Genomic DNA, 16065 nt, shown 5'->3' with positions numbered 1-16065 from the left:
CTTCCAGGTTTTCCTCCTGTAAACTTGATCTGCTACTACAATTGTTATTAACTCAAGAACTCTCATTTCAATGCAACCATACTGTAAAAGTCTCATGTTTTGTAAGCATCTACCCATATTGTCCAAATTAGATTTTTCTCTAAGCTCATCATGTCTCAGCCAGGACTTGCATTTTGCATCCATCTTGTCATTCTCATACTTCTTTCCATGCCTGTCCGTAACACTCACTGATCAAATTTCACTTAAACATGTCCTTAACACTTTCTGGCCATGTTTCAGTTCCATACATCATCACACTGGATCCAAATTCCAAATAGATTCTTTTCTTAGTCAACAGAAATTTGACTGTCAAGGGATCAAAGTTCAACGATTTGACCTTTGAAAATTTTACCAAACTTTTCCGCCAATTTTGGGTCTAAACACTTGAAATTTTAGATGTAGGTTACTTGGACATAAGTCAAACTTTTTAATTTGATTTGAGCCCAAAACAATAAATGTTAAGGGGTCAAAATTGGGGACAAGGTTAAAGAAAGAGTTACTCAGACAATTTTTGGTTTAAGCATTTGAAATTTTACATAAAGTGTATTCAAACATAGGGCAAGCTTTTTAATCGATTTTTGGCCGAAAATTTGGCTGCCAAGGGGTCAAACTTTAAAAGATTTGACCGTTGCTGTCTCTAGCAAACTATTTAGCCAATTTTAGGTCAAAGCATTTGAAATTTTACATAAAGGGTATTCAAACATGCAGCAAGCTTTTTAATCAGTTTTTTGGGTGAGAATTTGGCTGCCAAGATGTCAAAATTGAAAGAGTTGACCTTTGCAGACTCTACCAAACTCCTCTACAAATTTTGAGTCTTAACACTTGAAATTTTAGCTGTAGGTTACCTGGATATGAGTCCAACTTTTTAATATATATATATGTATATATATATATATATATATATATATATATATATATATATATATATATGCACATAAAGTTATGAACAGTACATAGGGCTCTAGCAAAGCCGGGCTGAACTGCTAGCATATATATAAATTGTAAGGCGTAATCATGTTGACACACCGGCTCTCATCAGATAACCGAAGTTACCAGATGAGCGACCTTTTGGGAATTCTAGGCGCTATATTGTTGCCAGTCATCTTGAATCTCCACTTTTAACAACACTGACTCGGGAGTAATGTGGAGATTGCACAACTCATGTTACAAAAATTCCATGTGCAGGCAACCTTACAGTGGGTATCCATAGTCTATCAAGACTGAATTAAGCTTCTCTCTCTCTCATATATGTATATATATATATATATATATATATATATGTGTGTGTGTGTATATGAATGAACCCTTTTCCGGATTCAACGGCCAACTAGCATCGTGTGTGTTTGTATGTATGTGTGTGTTGGGGTGGAGAGGGCTCCTGAAAGCCATGGTGAAGGCAACCTTTCTAGGAGAAGCAAATCTCTAATTTAAAAAACCATAAACAGGGAGACCAGTACCCACATTAAGCTGGTCTGCAGTTTAACTTGTTGCTGGCTATCTTGCTCTTGCTTGTTGCTGGATCTCAACATTTTGAACTGAGAGATGATGTTACAGAGTCTTAGCTTTGTACTGTCGTACAAAGCGAAGACTCTGTAACATCATCTGTGTATAGATACTCCCTCAGGGATTTGTCTATAAAAATAATCCTGTGGCGATGGAAGTCATTTTTGGGCTCATGGACTTTAAGTATCTGAGGGAGTAGCACTCGTCTGACAAGACGGTGCAATCATCATTTTTATATATACATATATATATATATATATATATATATATATAACCCCTACAGGGCAGCTCAGGTGCACAGGCTTGGGGTTGAGATGCAGCTGTAACCAATACCTGTGGCGTTACCCGTGTTTTTGTCTAGTGGTCGAATTCGTCGTCGTCGTTCGCTCTCCGGTTCCGCTTTCGAATCAGCTTCCAAGCGGTCACCTGGGCTATCTGTGAAATATATTGCATTCAACAAGTGTGTTTTCAAATAAAGAAAAAAAGTCAAAGCTTAATTGGTTTTTCTTAACATAAAATAATTATTGCTTTGGACTTTACAAATAATAGTTACACGCTGGCTTGGTCATGCAATCAGGTGGCTGGCAATGTTTTCTTTCTTTTACCAAGTACTTCGTCTTTTCTACTGTCAGTATACGGGGAGGTCAGAGACACGCGTATCCGAGACCTGTCGGCCAGGCGCGTGGCAACAAAAGTCTGTCTCATCCTCCCCTTGCCTCGTTTTATCAATATCGCTAGCTGTAACCCTCCCCCTCACCTTTACAAATATGCCTACAAGTGGCGGTCAACCAATCAGCGGCCGCACCTTTGTTCGGAGGGGGGGGGGCAGTAAGGGCCCGCTTGGTTGCAGAAGAGAAAGAAAAGAAAATAATAAAAAGTGACCTTTACATTTATCGAAGCAAAAGAAAAGGAAAGAAGAGATTTTCCTCTCTCATCTTCTCTCCACCCACCCCTCTCTCAACACGTCAGTAAAGGGGATAATGTTTTTTCGCCAGGAATGCGAACCGTCACGTCCAATTAATCGCAAAGGTTCCCATCATGCATGTCAGCCCGCATGGTCCCTCAACACACGAGTCCATCTATTAATTTTCGGAATTATCTTTACGACTTATTCTGGCGTTGACACACGCGGTGGTATTTATTCCCAAGGGGAGGGAGGGTCATTTTTATTATCCACCAAGAAACAGACATATTCTGTTTAAAACAACATCAAACCATCATCATCATCATTAGCACCCAGCTATGCGAATTCTCCTGAATTCATGTCAATGGGCCACCCAGACTACAAGCTGTTCTTTAATCAACTCTCCCGACATTGCCCGGTCCACATCGGGTCACATATATATATATATATATATATATATATATATATATATAACATTATTTGGATTTTTCAGATTACTGTTCTTATCTTGTCCGTTATTCTCACAATGTTCTGGCCAATGTAATCTCGCTAAGCGTTGTGAGAATAGAAGAGCAATCAAAATAATACGTATCAATCCTCATCTCAAAAGTTCAAAAACATATATACAGGGTGTTTTATATATATTTATTTATTTATTTTGTATTTTTTTTTTTTTTTTTAGGAATGGTGAACCTTAAATTGACAACTCTATCTGTTTTACTTGCAAAATTAGCAACTGTCGGTTATTTTGTGTTCAGCTTGGTTTGGCAATTCATCATGAAGAAACTGACACCCAAACAGCATTTTCAAATTTTAAATAGTATAATCAATATACCGAGAGAAATATTTGGTGAATGAATAATTTTACGAAATGGACCTGTCACTTGGCCATCTTGTCCATGTGATTTTCTTTGGAGATATGGAAAGTCCCATGTCTACACTAATAAACCAGACATAATAGACCACTTTGAAAACAACTTGATGCATTATTGCCAATATACAACCTAATTAATTTATGAAAATTAAATCTCTAAATTACACCATATATGCATGAGTTACAGGAGCCATGTGTCTAAAATTGTATTTAAATTATAAATGCCAAAAATTAATCTTTAAAAAAGTCATTTGTATGATAAAAATATTTTTCTGTGTTTTATTTTAATTTAAAGTTTGCAGTCTTTAAAGAAAACTGACCCTTGTATACATGTATTAGTATTGTGATGATTAATTTGAATCAGGAATCTGAAAAAAAAATCAGAACTTTTCGAGGTATCGGTATCTGAATTGGAGAAATATTGTCCTTATTTCCGATTTCAAAAAAGATTCTTTGGAAAAAAAAGTTCTTAACACTTTTAAAATAAATTTTTTTGAAATGAAATACACAAGTATTTATTTATCTATTAGATTATTCATTTATAACATAAAATTAAAAAAACGCCAAAGACTGCAGGTGAGGAATCCCATTCGCAGATGTAGCATTGACTCTTGAGTTTAATTTATTTATTTGTTGCTGAACTATAGTAAGCTATGTAAATATTCTAGATTTCACTTCCCTATTCCTTAATCACGTGCATTTTTGCACCTATATGCTAAACGTGTAATGACACTTCTCAGAGAGTTCACAATTTAATATTAAACGATTTAAACTGCTGGATAAGTTTTATTTTATCAAATTCTTGGATAGAATATATTAAAGGGAAACATTTAAAAGTTTATCAAATTAAAAAAGAAATTATATCTACATTTCAAAGTAACACCACCACGCCTTCTAGAAAATGAGATTCTACATTTTTAGCTAATTATGTGTGAATACACTGAAAAAAAATTTTTTAGAATTTAGAGGAAGAGTTACGCCTATAAATTTTACATAAATTATTCCCTATTTCGGACCATTCTAACTTTTAGGGCAGTTAACTAAATTTTCTACCACTTCCCTTAAGCCTGAACAATAAAGTCATATCATAATTAATTGCTTTAGTTTTTGTATTACCACTTGAACTTATGGTTAGTAGTAGGAAAGAAACATATCTTTTTTATGACTTTTAAAATTAATATATTTTGTACTGAAGGTTGATCAGAAACATTAATATGGCCAAGATTTAAAACACAAAATTGGTTACATGTCCTTGAAATGCTGCCTGGTCCAAAAGATGTGATCATTTTACATTAAATTTATATATGAAACTGATTTTTGTTATTTCATTTTATTATTACCGCTAAGTTTTTCAAAATGTTTACATGTAATCGTTTAAAAATAGAGAATCGCATCTTTCTTTTTGGGTGAATTAGCATAGCATGCAGAGCTATAATATCTTATTTTCTTTCAAAACAGTTAAAATTACCAGTTGATAAAAAAGAAAAGGAAAACGAGCAGCCATATTTGAAAAGCACCAAAAAATGTTTTAAAATGAAATAAAAATATTTTTTTTGTCAAAAAAAAAAAAAAAAATGTTGATAAACATTTATTCCAAATGATAAAATAAAAACTAAATATGAAAAGATTTATTTTAAAATTTACAGTGCAGGATTATTTTCATGAAATTATCTTTTTCTGAGACAATCTAGCATTTTCGAGAAATTAAAAAAAAAAAATTTTTTTTTCTTTCAGATAAATTCTGTGTGTTTATTTTATTTATTTTTTGTGGGGGTTACTTTTTTAAGTGATTACGCAAGGTTTTACAACACAGCAAATTAGACTTAGGGTTAGTGGTTAGAAATTTAGTGAACACAAAATTAGTGGAATTTTTTTTTTTTTTTTCATTTTTTTTTTTTTATTACATTTTCACCCCAAACAAGGCACATTGCCACTCAGGTGTAGGGGGCTACTATCAGGGTCAGCAACTACTGGGGCACTATATAGGGATTTGGGCAGCAAGATGTCGGTTCACGTTGCACTTGAACTTCTGCATGTCAGTACAGTTAGGGAAGCAGGATCCTGGAATGGAATTCCAGAGTCTAGCAGTTCTGGGGAAGAAACTACTGGAGTAGAAAGATCTTTTACATCTAGGGATCTCTACTGTGTGGGGATGGGATTTAGCTGCTGCCTTTTAAATGTTAATCGATATTTTTTAAGTTTTAAATTTAGAAAATAAATTTTTAAAATTTTGGTTTTAATATTAATGGTACTTATAAAAAAAAAATTTTAATTGAAATTAGATTTTAAATTTAATAAAATCACCACATCCAATAAATAAAGGGGGGAGGGGTCACAACGTGAACTCGTAATGTATATATATGTTTCCACTTCCGGTTATAAAATAGATGAGTATTGGCTGAAGAGAGCTTGATATGGGTATCTAAAATGCTCCCTAATTATCGGGTTTGAAACCGACGGTACCAATGATTTATCTCCTCTAAGACTTTCTGTAAACAAAATATATATATATATATAGTAATTTATAAAATATATATGGCGATTAAGCTACACTGAATATTCCGCGTAATTATAGTTAAATATATATATATATATATATATATATATATATATATATATATATATATATATATATATATATTAATGGTGGGATGATTACTCAAAATGGAAATCGGAAAAATTTGAACTTTTTGGGGTATTGGAATAAAAAAAATGTGTGCCTATTTTTCGATATCAAAATTGATTCCTTTAATTATCTTTTTTATGTGGTTTTGATTCAAGAAAAATACTCTACTGCTGGTAGTAATAATAAAATAATAAATATTTATTGATTTAAACTTCCAGTAAAACTAAAAACTATGTAAGTGTGTTTTCGCGTTTGAGAAAACATATGCACATTTAAGATGTGTTTTTACGGTAATCAGGACAAAATAACCTTTTTATAGTTAAATTAATTGGAGATTTATAAGGCATTAGAATCTGTAATTGTATCGTAATCGGGAATTTAGTACAGAGTTTGCAATTGTATCAAAATCATGAAAAAATGTTGGAATTATTCCATCACTAATATATGTATCTTTAGCCAACATTTTTTCTCTTAAGCATATTTCATTAAATAAAATAGACGTTTTTTGTCTATTAATTTTTTTTTCCGATCCTTTCCATCTTGTAAATGACAGTCTTCACTTCTGGTAGGAACTGGCTGATGTAATCACTATATTTCTCATAAGTCTGACTACTTTCCAATCCTTTAGGATTCTTCGTCAGGTACAGATTAATCTGACTGGTTGTGAACAATTTATATACTTTTTTCCCCTTCTTTTTGGTTAATTATTGTATTTTTCATTAGTTAATTATTTTATTTTATTTATTTTTTTATTGGTTAGTAATAGTAATAACAGAAGTGAAGACTGTTATTCAGAAGTTGGAAAGGATCGGAAATAGAAGCAATGGACAAAAAAACGTCTATTTTATTTAATAAAATATATATATATATATATATATATATATATATATATTGGTATATTTTGGCAGCAAGTCATTATTCAAGCATATCTGATTGAACACAGATGTACCGCTAGAAAGTATTTGAGAAGAATATGGTTGGAAAACAACTTTTGGGTGCCATTTTATACAATATGCCAGCTCAAAAAAAAAAAAAGACCACTCGGTGAATTGAAAAGACATCCCAAAAACTTGGAAAAAAGAATAACTTTGTTGTATTCAATTAGACATGCTTGAATATATATATATATATATATATATATATATATATATATATATATATATATATATATATACATATACTTGTTTATTGTTATATAAACATGCTCACATCCTGCTGCTACAAATAGCCACTTGTTTTAATCAAACAACAGATATCATCAGGCAGCGACTTGACTATTCAAAAGTTCAATGAATAATAGTCAATAATAGTTGAATAGTCAAGTCGCTGCCTGATGATATCTGTTGTTTGATTAAAACAAGTGGCTATTTGTAGCAGCGGGATGTGAGCATGTTTATATAACAATAAACAAGTATTATCAGCTCTTTTTATTGAGCACTATCTAACAACCTCGTTGAATTCATTAGTCCATTACTTTTGAATATAAAAAAACCCGAGTATATATATATATATATATATATATATAGAGAGAGAGAGAGAGACATTATAATTTAAATGTTTAGATGTAACAGCTATATTCATTCCAAAAAAGAACAAAATTGCATCATGTTCTGTTCAAATCTTTAACGGCCATATGACATCAAAACATCTCACTCTCCATTTCACGATGCTACATACATTTTTGAATTGCCAATGGCCTTTTTCATTCTGAAATAGAGACAAACACATCCTTTTCACATCACAAACAAATGTATAGTTTCAAATATTGTACCTATTTACAATGCCTCCCCATGGGACAGAGTTAGACACCAGGGTCGTTTTTTAACGCGGAAAAAAGGTAGAAAAATATTTAAAAAAATGTCTCAGTCATGAAGGACTGCTCCTCCACCGAAAGAGAACAAGAAATGGAAGTGCAGCATCTGAAGAACAGATACTACACTTTGTAGGCCAAGTAATGATGTTTTATTTTCTTCAAATTATTCATCCCGAGGCGGTCTTAAAATAAAGGTGAAATGTTCATGTTTTATTATATACTAGCAGGGGTACCCGGCATTGCCCGGGTGTTTGTAGGTGTGTGTGGTGTTAAATAAAAAACAAACAGGGGGGGGGGGATAGGATCAAACCCAAAACCCTGCGGGGGGAGTTTGAAAATAAAATCGCCCAGCCAGAATGAGTTAGTGAAAGATGTTTGAAAGTCATCGAGCGTTACGACGACGACGATGTAAGCATTGTTATAAGCGAAGTAAGAAAAGAAAACAACGTTTTAATTAAGCAAGGGGGGGGATAATCAAAACATTAAAAAAAACACAAAAAAATCTAATGTAAGGCAAACGAACGATGAAAACAGAAAAACGAACACGTGGAAAATGGCTTAAATAAGCCTGTTTCGATATTAAAATTAAAAAAATCGGTGGATACCCGGGTGTTTTGGGGTGTCGCTAAGAATAAGCAAAGTAAAAAAAGAAAAAAAAAACAGGAAAACGAACGTTACGTAAAAAATGGCTTAAATAATAAATTTAAATTTAAAAAATCGAAAAAAAAACAAAAACATCTCACACCACGATTCGAACCCAAAACGTTTAGATAATGAACAAACACGCTAATCAACTGCGCTAAAGCGACGTAGATGAAATGCGTTCGGTTTTTCAACTATTTAAAGTAAATAAGTCATGACGTCATCTGACGCATGCGTAAATCGGTCATCGTTACGAGAAACCCGTTTTTGTTGAACCCCCCCTGTCGAAAATTGTCGATTTCGGAGTGAAAAAGTTAACGTTTTTGGCCAGTTTTTCGATATTTTTCAAGCGAAGGATGGGGCTTCGATAAGATACCAAGTTTGTGAATTTTTGTCGCGTCTGTTTTAAGCAGACACACAAACATACATACATTTTCGCTTTTATATATATATATATATATATATACACACACACACACACACACACACACACACACTGCTTCACTGGGAACAACTCTCATTTTTATGGTCATCTCAAAAAAATAGGATCAGTTCTATTTACTATACAAACATACAATTTTTTCGGCCCTTTATTGATATTTTTATTTATGATAATTTTCTGCATTTTTTTTTTTTGTTATTCTTATATCAATGGGGCACTCCTCATCATTAAAAATATACATAAAAACCAAGTAACAAAAAGTCACATTGACTTAGAGATAGCTCTTCTTACTGACAGTCCGATACATTCACAATTTATCTCCGAATGGTTGAGATAAAAAAAATTTTATTTCAACCATTCGAAGATAACATTTAACAGCATGCAAATGAATAGATTGACTGAAGTAATGGGAAGCTTTAAAAGGGAGCAAAAAAAAGGAATATCTGCCTTACTCACAGCAAAAAATGCTAGTTTTATTTTGGTGTCTCTAACCCCCCCCCCTATTTTTGCTGATGAGAAAACTTTGTTTAAAGAAAAACTTTTATCAAATTATTGTTCAAGACATATTGTCTATTGCAGTAAAAAACAATTTCCGAAACAATCGTATGCTCGAGTTGATCTTGTTTGTTTTTTCCTTATGAAACTGATTTTTAATTCACAATTATGAATAATTTTACTCAATATTAATATCGCTCTAGGATACCTATACCTATTGAGCTTATTATATATCTAAAGTACAATGGGCACCGTTTTCTTTTAAAAGTATTAATACATTTACTAATACATAAAAATAAACTTTGCTCTTTGGACTCCAAGTCTAATTTTCTATAAAATATAAAACGTTTATTTATATATATATATATATATATATATATATATATATATATATATATAAAATGATTTTTATGGGTATATACTTTTATTAAATATTTGAATAATACTGAGAGCTATGCTATTATTACTAATTGTTGAGCTATTTTTTTAATAGTTTTAACATATATTATTAAAGAAAAAGTCTGGTACAAAAACTAAAAAAACTCTTAAAGTTTTTTTTTCTCCTTTACTCCAATTCACTGTGTCAGTAAAAAAAAAAAAAAAAAAAAACACACATTAAATAAAGGCTAAAAAAAAAGGGGAGAGAAGTAGAGATATTGAAAAACATACTCTACTAAGGCATCTTTCGTCCGATACTTTTCAAAATAATCCTCAGCGATAAGGGACAACATTGCTAGTAATTTACGTTTTTTTTTTAACATGTTTTTAAACGATGTTGCCCTATGTTGCCAATGATTATTTTTAAATGTGTCTGTTCAAAGATGTCTTAGTAGAGTCTTTTTTTTTTTTAATCTCTCTACTCCTCCCCTTCCCCCCCCTTGTTTAATGTGTTTGTTTTTTTTTGTTTTTTTTGTTGCTGTTTAAACATTGAATTGGAGTGAAGGAGAAAAATTTTTGAGGTGTTTTTTAATTTCTGTTTATCACACTTTTTCTTTAATAACATATATTAAAGCTATAAAAAGAATACCTCAGTTAATAATAATAGCATTGCGCCTAGTATTATTCAAATCTTTAATATGTGTGTGTGTGTGTGTTAATCATTTACTTGAAACATACTCGGTTTGTTTATACTAATTGTAAAGAATTAAAAAATCTTTCTCATAAGTAAAGTTTTTCTATAATGAAAACAGATTTTGCTTTTATATATAAATTTAGAAAAAAAGATCCAAGCTCAATGAATACCTTTTTATTGGTTTCCAGAGCATATATAATGTAGTATAATAATTCTCCGATGAAATAATACATTTCAGCTTTGAAAATCAAAATAAATCTTTAGTTATCTCACAATTTTCAGATAATTACAAAACATTTAAAAAATCTATTAAGGTGTACTTGTGTAATATACTCCCCACCCCAGAGTGTATATTTTATGTTTCCATATACATCACAGACCGCCTGAAACGCGCGTAAACGATTTCAATGACTTAGAAACATTATTACAATGATCCAAACATAACTCTCAATGAAAAACCAAGACACGGAATAATAAAATAATGTTAAAAAATACACATTGTTGGTGACTACTCCCTTATTTATATATATATATTTATATATATATATATATATATATATATATATATATATATATATATATATTAGTATTGGGATAATTAATCAAAATGGGAATCAGAAAAATTTGAACTTTTTGGAGTATTGGAATAAAAAAAATTTGTGCCTATTTTCTTATGTCAAAAACGATTCTTTAATTATCTTTTTTTATGAGATTTTTATTTAAGAAAAATACTCCACTGCTTGTAGTAATATTAAAATAATAAATATTTATTGATTTAAACTTCCAGTAAAACTAAAATCTATATAAGTGTTTTTTTTATGTTTGAGAAAATATATGCACATTTATAAAAAAATATATAAAATGCTGTTCTTTTTTGCAAATGCATGACATGTTGTATTATAATGTACTACTGTTGTTCTTTCTTGCAGGTCACAAGTTCCATGTGCACCGAGTGATCTTGGTGTCTTGTTCTGATTACTTCCGTTCAATGTTCACTGGTGGGATGAGAGAAAGCCATCAGAAGGAGATCGAACTCAAAGGTGTCACCAGCAAAGGGCTTGACAAAGTGCTAGAAATTATCTACACATCCACAACAAGTTTGGAAGGCGATGATATTTTTGATGTCATCGCCGCAGCCACCCACCTGCAAGTGACTCCGGTCATAGAGTTCTGTGAACGCAACTTCCTCAGTGGCATGACAACCACAAACTTCTACGATTTCATAAACACAGCCAAACTTTACAGCATGAACAATGCTCTAAAACAGATTGATGTCTTCATCGCGAAGAACCTGATGCAAATTGCCCGGGAAGGTACGCTGCATCTTCTGACTTATGAGCAGATGCTGAATTGCTTGAATAGTGAAAATTTAAGTCTTAGAGAAATAGATAATTTCACTATTACTTGGGACTGGTTGCGACAGGACAGTGCGCACGAGAGCCATGCGGTCAGTCTCATGAAATTGATCCGATTCCCATTAATTAGTCCATCTGATCTGGTGCAGCATGTCCAAAATGTGGACATGATGATGACCAATTCTGAACTCCGACAAATGGTTTTAGATGCTCTTAACTATCATGTTGTACCTCATTCACAACCTTTAATTACCTCCCTCAATGTCCAGCTACGTTCATTCGTCGAGAGATTAGTAAGTGTCGGAGGGAGAGAGATACATCCAAACCCATGTGTCCACGATGAAATTTTCATTTTTGACTCTAAGATCACGGCGAACAGTTTGCTGAACCGCCAGGAGATCGCTTCCCTTCCCAGCGCGCTCAGTCACATGCAGGTTGTCGTCTTCAATAACTTCCTGTACGTTCTCGGTGGTTGCACGACACAATGTGCACATGGGGAATCCGCTGTGAATCTTGTCCTGCGATACGACCCCAAATTTGACAACTGGTATCAGATCTGCCCGATGTTGAACAAAAGGGCTTACTTTTTTTCAGGGGCTCTACACAACAAAATTTACGCAGTCGGCGGCAAGTACAAAGATGGCAGTCTTGCGACGGCGGAATGTTACGATCCTTCCGATAACACTTGGGACTTGATCGCCCCGATGCCCATGTCCTACCATGCTCATGCGGGGGCGGTTTTTGGCAATTATATTTATGTTTCAGGTGGTTATAGTGGTAATCACTTCACTCCCGACATGCAACGGTATGACCCGCTTACGAACCAGTGGGAGGATATGGCCACAATGCTCACGCCTAGAGGCTGGCACGTTATGTGCGTTGCTCAGAATAAACTGTTTGTCTTCGGAGGCTGTAATCTTAACGCAAACCAACAAGCACAACCTGTGATGCAATCTGAATGTTACGATCCCGCTGTTGACCAGTGGACAATTATTGCTCCGTTGTCCATCTCGCATAAAGAGGCTTCTTGTGTCGTCTACAATGATCAAATATATGTACTCGGTGGCTATAATGTTCAGACAAAGACTGGCCAAAAGTTAGTTTCCCGGTTTGACGTCTACACTGGTATTTGGGAAACCGTTGGTGCTTTGCCCCGTAGCCTTACAGGTGTCGGCTACTGTACCCTAAAGTTACCCTCATATAACATTGATGATATATGAGAGTAATAGGAAAGGCATTTTAACTATTTGTTTATATACACACACATATATATATATATATATATATATATATATATATATATATATATGTATATATATATATATATATATATATATATATATATATGTATATGTATATATATATGTGTGTGTTTGTATATGTGTATATAGATGTATGTATGTGTGTATGTATATATATATGTATATGTATATATATATATATATATATGTATATACATGTATATATATATATATATATATGTATATATATTTTGTCATGGGATGTAAGTAAGAATTTAGAAAGAAAAAGAAAAATGGGGGAGGGGGGGGGCTGAAAGGGGGAAAAAATCTGATCTTCTCACTCTCTTTACCCGAATATACAAATTGAATAATTTTAAAATGAGGAAGAAGAAAAAAACAAAAAACTGCTGTGAAATGTTTGTCCTGCTGTACTTTTTATCGTACAAATTACAGGTTGTGTAGGATTTTCTAACTGGCATAATATCAAAGATCCAGATGGGTGAACTAATGTTTGGAATAGGAAGCAAAAGAATGGGATCTCTCTCTCTCTCACACATACATACACACACACACAGTCTGCAGTATATATATACATATACATACACACATATATATATATATATATATATATATATATATAAAAACCTTGTTAAATTCATTGGTCTTTATTTTTTAATATTCTTAACCTGGAATAATATATATATATATATATATATATATATATATATATATATATTCTTCCCATCCTTGAAGCTTTATTTATTCAAGCACATAAATCTACCATCAACCAAGCTCAGTACAAGAGTGGAGAAGTAATATTAAAATATTTGTAAAATGTTTTATATATTATTAAAATAATAATTATTATTAATAATAATACGCTCTTCTTTTTGGATTTTCTTTATAATTGAGCACTCTGCTGGATTTCTTCCCCCCCCCCCCAAAAAAAAAAAAACTGATTATATACATTTTCTCTCCTCATCCTTGAAGTGTTATTCATTTGAGCTCATAAACCTACCATCAACCAAGCTCAGTACAGCGGTGGCGAACAAATATTAAAATGTTTGTAAAACGTTTTAAGTCTACTTTCTCAATAAATTCACTAATTTTGGCTTGTAACATCATGTGCCTAAGATCGACACATGTGTAGTTGAAAGCACTTGCAATTATACCGGGTTCCTGCTGACATTGAAACATAGCATCAGATCAGTGATCTGCCAACTGGAAAGATTGGATCAAAAGAGAAATGAACAAGTTATGCTTTCACTTCGTATATACCATTTATTTATGACTCAAGATTAAATCTTTAGTTTGGATCTGGCCAACTGAAGAGTCCAAGGGACGTTGAAATTTGAGTCTTGGATTTTTACTCTGTGGCTTTCATGGTTTTTCTGGGCTGCAGTGTTGTCTGCAGTTTTGTGGAAAAAACAATTATATCATATCTTACATTCAATGTAATGTATAATTTAAGTTTTGTCTGAAGTAATAAGTATGTTTTCTTGGTTTTTACATAGCTGTAAAGTATATATTTTACTGAAATATATGAATTAAATAGAGCCTTTTTCTATTAAGCCATATATATATATATATATATATATAATATGGGTATATGTTATGCTGCTTCTTTTTATTATCAATACTAATGTTTTCACAGGTAATATCACTAATGAAAGGATTTATTTAGGCCATAGGCCTGGAAACAAAGAATACTTCAAAGTGAAAAATGAGACTTGTTTATTTCCAGCCCCATAAACTAAAATCCTTTAGTTAGTGATGCTTGTAAAAAATGCAGCATATTACATAATATACTGTCAGAAATAATTGCCTATATATATAATATAATATATATATAATGTTATTCTAAAATAGTTACTGCTCTAAACAGTTAAGAAATACAGGAAATGTATACATATTTAAATATATACTTTTTACTTGATTTACATAAACATTAATGTGTCACTAGATATCCATGAGCATGTTTCAGTCAGCCATTTAAAAAGAAAGAGAATATGCAAAGAGTTCAAATTACCTTCTAGAGAGCACCCTTATCCCTGAGTGGCTTCCTGGCTTTGATAAGTGGTGACCACCGTATAAAAAAAAAATCCTCTCTTCAACCTCTCCGAACAAGGATTTATCAAGAAAACATAACATGGGGATACTTAACCGTACAAGACCACTCTGACACAATATTACAAATAAGATAGAATTCGAAGTGGAGCAAGATATACTTTTTATTTGTTTTGTGGACACCCTGTATATATAGATTATTTGTTTTTCCATAAGCATTATTATGTCGCTACACATTCATGAGTATGTTTCGGTCAGCCAGTTACTAGTAACTAGAGACCTCTTCAGGTAAAATTGCTTATACAAAAGCTTAGTCCGTACATAAATGTATACACACACACACACACACACACACACACACACATAAAAAAAGAAGATTAATTCCTTTCTCCCTCTTACTTTTTGTGCAAGAAACTGGAACATACACACACAAGAAAAAAGCAAATCCTATTTACTTACAAGGAAAGTGTAGGGAGACAGGGAGCGTCATCATTTTTATGCTTCCAATTCCATTCAGAAATCTTCCTAAGATGGGAACAAGTTGTACAAGTGAATTTGACCGCCAAGTCTTGTCTGTTCTTTACCTCTTCATTGCTTTTTTTTAAAAAACTTTTTTTTACTCGCCTAATTTTTCTCAATCTATGATCTTCAATGTTTTGCGTTTGTTAGGTTTTGACAAGTGGTCACATTTAAATAGGACTTGCTTCTGTAATTATTACAGGACAAAACAATTTATATAGTATATCGGTAGATTTAAGAAGGCTGTGTCAATATAATGCAAGAGGTTGTGAGCACTGAGACGATTCTAAAAAAAAAAAAAAAAATGAGAGTAACAAAACGATAAAGACTAGGGTTTTGGTTTTTGAAAAAGGTATTATCCTTGGAATATCAGAAATAACATTGATGCTGTAGAACATATGAATAATTGAAACAGAAATATTAAGTAAAAAATAAGAATAAAATTATCATCCATAAATACCAAAACACCATGT

General features: G+C 32.3%; 1 protein-coding gene across 2 annotated transcripts in view; it reads left to right on the top strand.

The window, feature by feature from the left end:
* Positions 1–13066, top strand: part of LOC145268286 (kelch-like protein 9) — a 109300-nt gene extending 96234 nt beyond the window's left edge. For both annotated transcript variants that reach the window (XM_080123692.1, XM_080123693.1), the window contains exon 4: positions 11340–13066. In XM_080123692.1, the coding sequence (XP_079979818.1) occupies positions 11340–12985 (1646 nt within the window). In that variant the 3' untranslated portion in view covers positions 12986–13066. The remainder of the gene's footprint in view (positions 1–11339) is intronic.
* Positions 13067–16065: the final 2999 nt, after the last annotated feature.

The sequence above is a fragment of the Euprymna scolopes genome, chromosome 43, assembly GCF_053919585.1.
Source record: "Euprymna scolopes isolate OS-2025 chromosome 43, ASM5391958v1, whole genome shotgun sequence".
Taxonomy (NCBI): Eukaryota; Metazoa; Mollusca; class Cephalopoda; order Sepiida; family Sepiolidae; genus Euprymna; species Euprymna scolopes.
This window is presented reverse-complemented; position numbering and strand designations above follow the sequence as displayed.